Here is a 12,038-nt window from a genome sequence, read left to right as displayed (position 1 = left end):
CGTCTCGACCACGGCTAAGCGATTGTTACGCAATGTGCGTACACTTACGGTATTCCTTACGCCAATAGCGTACTGTGTTCTTTTACCTTTTAAAGGGTTTTACGTAAGATAAATATTTGGCTTTATCACTGGGAATAATCTGCATTCTGCACACATGCACCTGGGAATAATCTGCATTCTGTACACCTGTACCTGGGAATAATATATATTCTGTACACCTCTAACAGGGAATAATCTGCATTCTGCACCTGGGAATAAGTAACATTCTGTACACCTGTACCTGGGAGTAAATCACATTCCCATCACCTGCACCTGACAATAGGCCGCTTTCCGTACACCTGTACCTGGGAATAAATCACATTCTGTACACCTGCACCTGGGAATAAACCGTGTTCTCTACACCTGCACCTGGGAATAAGTCACATTCTGTACACCTGTACCTTGGAATAAATTGCATCCTGTACACCTGTACCAGGGAATAATCTGCATTCTGTACACCTCTACCAGGGAATAATCTTCATTCTCTACACCTGTACCTGGGAATAATCTGCATTCTGTACACCTGTACTTGGGAATAATCCGCATTCTGTACACCTGTACCTGGGTATAATCTGTAATGTGTACACCTGTACCTGGGAATATATTGCATTCTGTACACCTGTACCTGGGAGTAATCTGCATTCTGTACACCTGTACCTGGGAATAATCTGCATTCTGTACACCTGTACCTGGGAATAATCTGCATTCTGTACACCTCTACTAGGGATTAATCTGCATTCTCTACACCTGTACCTGGGAATAATCTGCATTCTGTACACCTGTACCTGGGTATAATCTGCATTCTCTACACCTCTACCAGGGAATAATCTGCATTCTCTACACCTGTACTTGGGAGTAACCTGCATTCTGTACACCTGTACCTGGGTATAATCTGTAATGTGTACACCTGTACCTGGGAATAAATTGCATTCTGTACACCTGTACCTGGGAGTAATCTGCATTCTGTAAACCTGTACCTGGGAATAATCTGCATAAACCTCACACGTCAGATGCTTCCATGCGCCTAGGAAATGGTGGATTAGCAACCTATATCCATGGCAGTACAGCCCCTATCCACAATCCAGCCAATAGCCTCCCGGTTCCTCCATCTACGTTCCTCCCACTACAAAAACCTTAACCCCTTCCAGGCCAAAGTGATGCACCAAGCAGCGCTCCGCAAGCCCGGACGGTGTGTTTATGCTGCTGCTGTCATATTATATTCCTTACGCAGTCTTTCTGTACACCTGTACCTGGGAATAATCTGTAATCTTGCTTTGTAAACATTATTTATTGTTATTCTTACAGAAATATAAAAAAAAAGGTATGAAAAAAGAAACCGGGGGCACGTTACACAGGAATACGCAGATTAGGAAATAAAGTACAAATCAGTAACAGAATGTCTGCATCTTATCCGGCGCATTTGTTACACGGGTTCTAGGATAATTCTGCTCTTTATCTGCAGCTGGGTTGGGTACGGCGTCGGCATTCTGACTGCTGGGACCCGAGCATTGGCGTCCCACCTACATCCCCTGCAGCTGTGGTAGGTTAGGGCAGATATGCCATGGCAGCATACCCAGTGATGCCAGCTCCGTCATGGTACGGGACCCAGTGATGCCAGCTCCGTCATGGTACAGTACCCAGTGATGCCAGCTCCATCATGGTACGGTACCTAGTGATGCCAGCTCCGTCATGGTACAGTACCCAGTGATGCCAGCTCCATCATGGTACAGTACCCAGTGATGCCACCTCCGTCATGGCACAGTACCCAATAATGCCAGTTTTATAGATGTAACCCATTTCCAGATATACAGAATTTAGTTTCAGTGATCCCAGCTGTTGCAGCATATCTGTCACACCAGCAGCACAGAGTATATCAGGAGATGAGTGAGGAGGGGAATGCAGGCAGCCACAGACTTAATGTTATATAGTGGGAGGAGCAGGGTCCCCAGCAGCACAGAGTATATCAGGAGATGAGTGAGGAGGGGAATGCAGGCAGCCACAGACTGAGAGTTATATAGTGGGAGGAGCAGGGTCCCCAGCAGCACAGAGTGTATCAGGAGATGAGTGATGTGTCAGTGAGGACAGGGCTGCATATGACAGGGGCAGTGACATGATGTGAGGAGGGGAATGGAGGCAGCAGGAAGCCACAGACTGAGAGTTATATAGTGGAAGGAGCAGAATCCCCAGCAGCACAGAGTATATCAGGAGATGAGTGATGTTAGTGAGGACAGGGCTGCATGTGACAGGGGCAGTGACATGATGTGAGGAGGGGAATGGAGGCAGCAGGAAGCCACAGACTGAGAGTTATATAGTGGAAGGAGCAGGGTCCCCGGTAGCACAGAGTATATCAGGAGATGAGTGATGTGTCAGTGAGGACAGGGCTGCATGTGACAGGGGCAGTGACATGATGTGAGGAGGGGAATGGAGGCAGCAGGAAGTCACAGACTGAGAGTTATATAGTGGGAGAAGCAGGGTCCCCAGCAGCACAGAGTATATCAGGAGATGAGTGATGTGTCAGTGAGGACAGAGCTGTATGTGACAGGGGCAGTGACATGATGTGAGGAGGGGAATGGAGGCAGCAGGAAGCCACAGGCTGAGAGTTATATAGTGAGAGGAGCAGGGTCCCCAGCAGCACAGAGTATATCAGGAGATGAGTGATGTGTCAGTGAGGACAGGGCTGCATGTGATAGGGGCAGTGACATGATGTGAGGAGGAGAATGGAGGCAGCAGGAAGCCACAGACTGAGAGTTATATAGTGGGAGGAGCAGGGTCCCCAGCAGCACAGAGTATATCAGGAGATGAGTGATGTGTCAGTGAGGACAGGGCTGCATGTGACAGGGGCAGTGACATGATGTGAGGAGGAGAATGGAGGCAGCAGGAAGCCACAGACTGAGAGTTATATAGTGGGAGGAGCAGGGTCCCCAGCAGCACAGAGTATATCAGGAGATGAGTGATGTGTCAGTGAGGACAGGGCTGCATGTGACAGGGGCAGTGACGTGATGTGAGGAGGGGAATGGAGGCAGCAGGAAGCCACAGACTGAGAGTTATATAGTGGAAGGAGCAGGTTGCCCGGTAGCACAGAGTATATCAGGAGATGAGTGATGTGTCAGTGAGGACAGGGCTGCATGTGACAGGGGCAGTGACATGATGTGAGGAGGGGAATGGAGGCAGCAGGAAGTCACAGACTGAGAGTTATATAGTGAGAGGAGCAGGGTCCCCGGTAGCACAGTGTATATCAGGAGATGAGTGATGTGTCAGTGAGGACAGGGCAGCATGTGACAGGGGCAGTGACATGATGTGAGGAGGAGAATGGAGGCAGCAGGCAGCCACAGACTTAGAGTTATATAGTGGAAGGAGCAGGGTGCCCCGCAGCACAGAGTATATCAGGAAATGAGTGAGGAGGGGAATGGAGGCAGCAGGAAGTCACAAATGGTCTTCTCATGGTATTTTTATGTCTATCAGAGATCTAATATAATTTTAAGTATACATTCTGCTATGATCTGAGGATGTGTAGTGCAATATAGTATTGGGTTATGTAACTATGCATGTAGTAGACAGACCTCAGTGAACGTCACAGAAAGTCACAACTACCTGTCCCATTTTATGCAAAAAGAGTCACAAGAGGCTGATTTCTTCTAATTACTGATCCCAGTGAGATAAATGTTATATTACAGTGTTTCGTCTGTAAGGCTTTGACCTTGGCCTGACGCTGACCGTGCAGCAGCTCTCTGTATATAAAGGCAGTATACACAATACAGTTTAACAAATAAACAACAGATTTACAAAGAGACAAATGAAGAGATAATATTTGTACATTAAAAGTGTCGCCGGCTACTGCTGAACATGCTCTCTCTGGATCGGACATGGATATATGCGGGGGGCTTCTGTAATTCCACAGTGCTCAGGTCACATTCCAGCATCTCCCGAATCCACTCGTCATCCAGGGAACCTTCCACAAACTCCTGGAGACTAATGATGGCTGGAACGAAGACAAATAAGGAAAGATGGCCGATAAGATAAGGCCTGATGTGATGGGCACAAGCTGCGTGGTGATATCTGGATGGTTGTGATCCCCAGTAATAGGTGGAGTCAGGGTGGAACAGGGCGTGCATTGGGCACATCAGGGGAGTGGCTTAATAGGTTCTCCCCTGGGAATGCTGGACAGTGTCAGGGTACAATGTGCAGCGATATATATCATATTATAAGTGGACTTTGGGCCTAATTCAGATCTGATCGTAGATGTGCTAAATTGAGTCAGTTTCGCAGACATGCAGGGGGAACCCCAGCACAGGGCTAGTCCGCCCCACATGTCAGACCCTACCCTCCCTGCTGGCTAAATATGCAAAGTGTAGCCCATAGGCTACAGCTGGCTATGAAGGGTGGCCAATCCCGGGATTTAGGCCAAAAATCGGCCGGGTTTCTTTCCCGGGATTGTAAACTCCAATCACGGGGATTTTGGGATCAAGCGGTCCTTTGTTTTTTTAAAGCCGAGCAGCATTGAGGGTCCTTAGGAGGCTCAGACGCTTCCCGGCTCCCCATGTGCAGCATGACGTGAAGTCAGAGGTCGCGCAGCCAGCCAGCCGCCGCACGGACCTCACCGAAACCAGAGGAAGCTACCCACCCTCCCAGGTACCATGGTGATGAGTTATGTGTGCAGGGCATGGCGGGGGAGGGGGGAACACAGGAAACAAACCAATCTCGGGTATCCCGGGATTGACCATTTTTCAATCACGATACCCAGGATTGAATAAATGGCCCGGGATTGGCCACGCTAGGACTATGGTCATCAATTTAAAATCAATTAAAATCGATCAAAATCATCCTTTAGGAAATAGACCCCTTTTGTGTTTTATTTACCATTGTGGTCTTTGTCCAGGCGAATAAAGATGCGGTTAGTGCACTCTTCTGCCGTCAGCGGATTCACCTTCGTGATGGAAGCAGCGATACTCATTTTATACACCGCCTGTATGACAGATTGTTACAGTGGAAAAGCTCGTTCATGTGATAACGGCACCTCCCTCGTATAGACCCACCTCCCAACTATCAACCCATCTCTCTCTCCTCCCTTTTGCCTCCATATTCCTTGAGTGTATTGTCTATAAACGCCTCACTTCCTTTCTTTCCTCTCACTCACTACTTGACCCATTCCAGTCTGGTTTCCGATCTCTCCACTCCACTGAAACTGCCCTCACAAAAGTCTGCAATGACCTCCATGCTGCTAAATCTAAGGGCCACTACTCTCTACTTTTTTTTACATAGTATCTGAGGTTGAAAAAAGACAATTGTCCATCGAGTTCAACCTATTTGTGGTGTCCTATGCATGATGATTTGACTAAAATTTCTGACTGATGCTGCTGTCAGCCATTGCATTTTATCCCTATTTATAGTAACTATAATGCATGACTATGCACCATACCCCTGGATATCCTTTTCCAATAGGAATTTATCTAATTCATTCTTAAAGGTGTTGACAGATTCCGCCATTACAACTCCCTCGGGCAGGGAATTCCAAACACGTATTGTCCTTACCGTGAAAAAGCCTTTACGCCATATTGTGCGGAATCTCCTCTCCTCTAACCTGAGCGAGTGTCCACGAGTCCTCTGTGTTGATCTAACCAAAAACAGGTCCCGCGCAAGCTCTGTGTATTGTCCCCTTATATATTTGTAGATGTTGATCATATCCCCTCTTAGTCTCCGCTTTTCCAATGTAAACATGCCTAGTCTTTCAAGCCTTTCCTTGTATTCCATCGTCTCCATGCCCTTAATTAGTTTGGTCGCCCTCCTCTGTACCTTTTCAAGCTCCAGGATATCCTTTTTGTAGTACGGTGCCCAGAACTGTACACAGTATTCAAGGTGTGGCCTCACTAGTGATTTATATAACGGGAGTATAATACTCTCGTCCCTAGCATCAATACCCCGTTTTATGCATGCTAATATCTTATTAGCCTTCTTTGCTGCAGTCCTACTTTGGATACTACTTCTTAGCTTGCTATCTATGAGGACACCTAAGTCCTTTTCCAGTACAGAATCCCCTAATTTTACCCCATTTAGTAGGTAGGTGTAATTTTTGTTCTTGTTACCACAGTGCATTACCTTACACTTGTCTGTGTTGAAGCGCATTCTCCATTTGGCTGCCCATGCTTCTAATTTAACTAAGTCGTTCTGAAGAGACTCGGCATCCTCCTCTGTATTTATAGCCTTACACAATTTGGTATCATCTGCAAAAATTGACACCATGCTCTCTAGATCTTCTGTTAGGTCGTTAATGAAAATATTGAACAATAGCGGTCCTAATACTGAGCCTTGCGGCACACCACTTAGCACTTCAGTCCAAGTTGAAAAAGATCCATTAACCACAACGCGCTGCTTCCTATTATCTAACCAGTTTTTGACCCAAGTGCATATTGTGCTTCCTAGCCTACTTATTCTTCTTGTCCTCTCTGCTGCTTGTGACACTGTGGACCACCCTCTCCTGCAAATCCTTCACTCTCTTGGTCTGCTTGATACTGCCCTCTCCTGGCTGTCCTCCTACCTCTCTGGTCGTTTCTTCTCTGTCTCCTCTCATGACGCCCCCCCCCCCCCCTCTTCCACTAACTGTCGGTGTCCCCCAAGGCTCTGTTCTTAGTCCTCTCCTTTTCTCTCTCTATACGTCCTTTTTAGGTGAACTCATTAGTTCTTTTAACTTCCAATATCATCTCTATACTGATGACACTCAAATCTACCTCTTCTCCCCTGATCTCTCCCTGACTTTCCTCACTCGTACCTCCAACTGTCTCTCTGCTACCTCTTCCTGGATGTCCCAGCGCTTTCTTAAACTTAACATATCTAAGACCGAGCTGATCATCTTCCCTCCCTCCCGCACAACCTCACCTCCCACAATCTCATTATCTATTGATGGCACTGCTATCGCCTCTAGCCCCCAAGTGCGCTGTCTTGGAGTAATCCTTGACTCCTCCCTCTCCTTCACACCACACTTTCAGCACCTCTCACAAACCTGCCGTTTTCATCTAAAAAATATTTCCAGGATCAGACCCTTTCTCACCCAGGACGCTACTAAGACCCTTATCCACTCACTGGTCATCTCCAGACTGGACTACTGTAATCTCCTCCTGACTGGCATTCCTGACAAATACCTCTCTCCACTCCAATCTATCCTCAATGCTGCTGCCCGGCTCATCTTCCTCACCAAACGCACTACGTCCTCCTCTCCTCTCTTACTAGACCTTCACTGGCTCCCCTTCCCTTTCAGAATCCATTTCAAGCTTCTCACACTCACTTACAAAGCCCTCACCCACTCCTCTCCCATCTACATCTCTGACCTTATCTCCCTTTACTCTCCCACCCGTCCTCTTCGCTCTGCTAATGCACGCCGACTCTCCTGCCTACTGATTACTTCCTCCCACTCCTCCCTCCAAGATTTTTCACGTGCTGCTCCCTTACTCTGGAATTCCCTACCTCCCCCCCTCAGACTCTCCACCTCCCTAGAGAACTTCAAACGGGATCTGAAGACCCACTTCTTTACCAAACCCAGCCAAATCTCATCCTAACCCCCTGTTCCACGCTCTCTATGTACCCCATCCGTGTAACTACTGTCTGTCTACCCCTCCCCTTTAGAATGTAAGCTCTCACGAGTAGGGCCCTCTTCCTTCATGTGCTTATCTTTTTCTTACTTTAATAATCCTCAACTGCCCAAATCTCGCAGTTCTCGGCCACCTTGATACTTATCTCAGTGTCGTTTACTGGTGTAGTTATGCTTAGTTACCCTGTACTTGTCCTATATTGTCTTCAACTGTAAGTCACTGTTTTCCTGTTCTGATTATGTGCATATGTACTCTGTAATTGGGCGCTGCGGAACCCTTGTGGCGCCATATAAATAAAGAATAATAATAATAATAGATAATGTCCCAGGAATAACTTCAGGTGCTGGCAATTGCTATTGTCAGTGACAATGGGACAGAACTTGCTGGGATCCTATAGAGCAGGGGTGGCCAACCAGTCAGTGACAAAGAGCCAAAAAACCTTGTTAGGTACGTCAAAGAGGCGTCATCGAGCCGATGGCGCGCATGCAAAAATGGAATGTGGCCCTGTGCCTGATAGACCTCGCCCCGGTATAAAATACATTGAAAAAGCCAGAACATAAAATAAATTTTTTAAAGCAAGATCCATTGAAAAACCCACTTTCACAAAAAATAATTGAAAAAGCCAGATTCACATAATAAACTTCAGCTCCCCCATGTGTCACTCCAGCCAGCACCCTCCTGTCACTCCAGCCAGCTCCCCCATGTGTCACTCCAGCCAACACCCTCCTGTCACTCCAGCCAGCTCCCCCATGTGTCACTCCAGCCAACACCCTCCTGTCACTCCAGCCAGCTCCCCCATGTGTCACTCTTGCTAGCATCCTATGTCACTTCAGCCAGCTCCTCCATCTCGCTCCAGCCAGCTCTCCCATGTGTCACTATTGCCAAGACCCTGCTGTGTCACTCCAGCCAGCTCCTCCATGTGTTACTCCAGCCAACACCCTTCAGTCACTCCAGCCAGCTCCCCCATGTGTCACTCCTGCTAGCACCCTCCTATGTCACTCCAGCCATCTCCCCCATATGTCACTCCAGCCAGTTCTCCCATGTGTCACTCCAGCCATTTCCCCCATGTGTCACTCCAGCCAGCTCTCCCATGTGTCACTACTTCCAGCACCCTCCCGTGTCACTACTGCCAAGACCCTGCTGTGTCACTCCAGCCAGCTCCCCCATGTGTCACTCCAGCCATCTCCACCATGTGTCACTCCAGCCAGTTCTCCCATGTGTCACTACTTCCAGCACCCTCCTGTGTCACTCCTGCCAGGACCCTCCTATGTCACTCCAGCCAGCTCTCCCATGTGTCACTACTTCCAGCACCCTCCCTTGTCACTACTGCCAAGACCCTGCTGTGTCACTCCAGCCAGCTCTGCCATGTGTCACTCCAGCCATCTCCACCATGTGTCACTCCAGCCAGTTCTCCCATGTGTCACTACTTCCAGCACCCTCCTGTGTCACTCCTGCCAGGACCCTCCTATGTCACTCCAGCCAGCTCTCCCATGTGTCACTACTTCCAGCACCCTCCCTTGTCACTACTGCCAAGACCCTGCTGTGTCACTCCAGCCAGCTCTGCCATGTGTCACTCTAGCCCACCCCCATGTGTCACTACAGCCCCCCATCAACTCGTGCCATTGCTGCAGTCCCTAATGTGTCCTCTGTTTGCTTGTGGGTGTCTCACCTCTAGTATCTGACTCCTTCAGTTTTCAGTCCCTGTAGTGCAGCTGCGTGTCTGCCTGGAGTGCAGCGGTTTCTGTATCTGTTGTGGTCACATGATTTAGAGTGTTGGGAGCCACATTTGAATAAAGTAAGAGCCACATGCGGCTCAAGAGCCACAGGTTGGCCACCGCTGCTATAGAGTGTAAGCCTGCGAGCAGGGCCCTCAAACCTGTCTGTCTCTGATTGCCCAGTCTTGTTTTGCTTCCAATTGGAAAACGCAGTGGAATGTGCTGGTACTGTATATACGTAACTGTTAGTACATTTCTGTACACACTGAAGACTAGACTTTATCATAAAACATTTAATTTGTCCTCAGTTAGAGACCAGCGATGATTCTACAGCAGTTTCTGCGTTTGGGAACGGAAGATTGCAGCTATAGACAGAAATTGCTCTCATCTGTGCGTAATTCCCCCCATTATGTTTGTCCCTCCTGAACACCTTATTATTATACTCCAGAGAGGGTCTCCCATCCTCCCCCCACCTTGGGATCTAAGCAAATCTCTATATGGATAAATTAAATTGCCGTATTTATTTCCATGAATACAGCGCAAAACTTCAGCAGTGTATGACTTGCAATCAACTCTTTCCCTACAATCTCCCAGAGACATAATCCACGTGCGGTTGATACCTAGAACACCATATACAAGTACAGACCTTCATGATTTCCAGCATCTCGGAGCGAGTAATGGCCCCGTCTCTGTCCTTGTCGTACAGCTTGAAAGACCACTTGAGTTTGTCCTCGGGTGATCCATGAGCCAGCATGCTGATTGCGGTGACATATTCCCGGAAGTCCACTATTCCGTCCTACAGCCGGGGTACAATGTCGCCAGTCAGTAGATGGGGCGCCTACCTTAGCGCTCTTATACAACCATTACAGTTAGCGATATAAGGTACACAATCGCCATAAACATTACAATTGTCCCATTTTTTAGCGCAGCAGTCCCGCTTTTCTGCAAAGGTACTACCGCAAAAATCAATCAGAACCTGCCGCTGAAGGGCTGATGTACCGGGTGAGGCAGCAATAAGCCCCATCTTCAGCAATAAGACTTTTTGCTTTTTCAAAAATAATTCCCCTATATCATTCAGTATTTATACTCCTCATTTGCGAATAAGACTCATGGAAGGGTGAAAATGAGCGACGTCGCCCAGGAAGGGTGAAAATGAGCGACGTCGCCCGGGAAGGGTGAAAATGAGCGACGACGCTCAGTAAGGGTGAAAATGAGCGACGTCGCCCAGGAAGGGTGAAAATGAGCGACGTCGCTCATTTTCTCGGCAAGTGTGTATGCACCTTAAGGTTCACAGATTTCAAATGTCAAACATTTGGGGTCAACCTTTGACTGTCTATCTTTTTACTGTAGATCTATTGAACCTCACCCGATTTAGGTGGGGGGAGGGGTGGATTTATAAAATCTGGGGTTTTGTTGCTCTCAGCGACCAATAAGATTCTTGCTATTATTTTACAGAATTCAGGATACTAGATAACTGATACTGTAGGTAGAATATTGTTGCTATAGACAACACCTCCACTTGTCTTCTTTAGGTTTGATACATTGGGGGTCATTCTGAGTTGATCGCTCGCTATCAGTTTTTACTAGTCGTGCAAATGCTATGCCGCCGCCCAGTGGGAGTGTATTTTAGCTTAGCAGAAGTGCGAACGAAAGGATCGCAGAGCGGCTACAAAATATTTTTGTGCAGTGTCAGAGTAGCTTCAGACCTACTCAGCGCTTGCGATCACTTCAGACTATTCAGTTCCTGTTTTGACGTCACGAACACGCCCTGCGTTCGCCCAGCCACGCCTGCGTTTTTCCTGGCACGCCTGTGTTTTTCCGAATACTCCCTGAAAACGGTCAGTTGACACCCAGAAACGCCCTCTTCCTGTCAATCACTCTGCGGCCAGCAGTGCGACTGAAAAGCTTCACTAGGCCTTGTGTGAAACTACATCGTTCACTGTAATAGTACGACGCGTGTGCCGCATATGCATGCGCAGAAGTGCAGTTTTTTTGCCTGATCGCTGCGCAGCGAACGAAAGCAGCTAGCGATCAACTCAGAATGACCCCCATTGCTCCTTATTGTACAGATGTTTGTATATATACATACACAGATATGCTGAATCTTTATAAGCAGTTTTATAGGGAATAACTGCAGCAAGCGTCTCTTACCCCGTTGTTATCCAGAGCTCGGAATAGCTGTTCTGCATACTCCGAAGACTCGTTTCCGACGGTACAGTCGCAGAAATACTTGCGGAACTCGTGGAGAGTAATCAGACCGCTGGGGCACTCCTGCACGAACTTTCTGCAAAAGACAAAACTGATTCTGTAAAATAACGTGAGACGTCCGATTTTGTTTAAGGACACTTTAACTTTCTGCAGGGTCTTTTTATAAATGCCAAACCGCATTGCTCCTAAATTACTGCATTACGGACCTAATTCAGGTTGTGCGATCCAACCGCAAATAATGAGAAAAAGATGTGGGCGCATGCGCCCGCACTTTGTGCGAGAGGGGGGGGGGGGGCTCAGAAAATGCGATCGCCTCTGCCTATAAATCAGGCAGAGGCGGTCACGAGGCGAGGTTGGCCGGGCAAACGCTCCGTTTCCAGGAAGGAGACGAAGCGTTGCGGGGGCGCAGGCGGCCAGACGGGGGGCGGTGCGGCATGAACGGGGGCGTGGCATAGGCGTGATTGCGGCGGCTGCGTGACATCACATGCAGCCGCTA

The 12,038-nt window shown here is 48.2% G+C and overlaps 1 protein-coding gene across 1 annotated transcript; it reads right to left on the bottom strand.

Moving 5' to 3' along the window:
• Positions 1-1,308: 1,308 nt before the first annotated feature.
• On the bottom strand, positions 1,309-11,722 carry LOC134934704 (guanylyl cyclase inhibitory protein-like). Its single transcript, XM_063930075.1, has 4 exons — positions 11,486-11,722; positions 9,981-10,130; positions 4,897-5,002; positions 1,309-4,018 (listed from the first exon to the last, which is right to left on the bottom strand). Exons 1-4 carry the CDS (start codon positions 11,720-11,722, stop codon positions 3,855-3,857), a joined length of 657 nt encoding a protein of 218 aa, XP_063786145.1. The 3' UTR covers positions 1,309-3,854.
• Between the last annotated feature and the right edge of the window lie 316 nt (positions 11,723-12,038).

Source organism: Pseudophryne corroboree, chromosome 6 (assembly GCF_028390025.1).
Source record: "Pseudophryne corroboree isolate aPseCor3 chromosome 6, aPseCor3.hap2, whole genome shotgun sequence".
NCBI lineage: Eukaryota > Metazoa > Chordata > Amphibia > Anura > Myobatrachidae > Pseudophryne > Pseudophryne corroboree.
The sequence above is the reverse complement of the archived record's forward strand: the minus strand, read 5'-3'. Positions and strand labels throughout refer to the sequence as shown.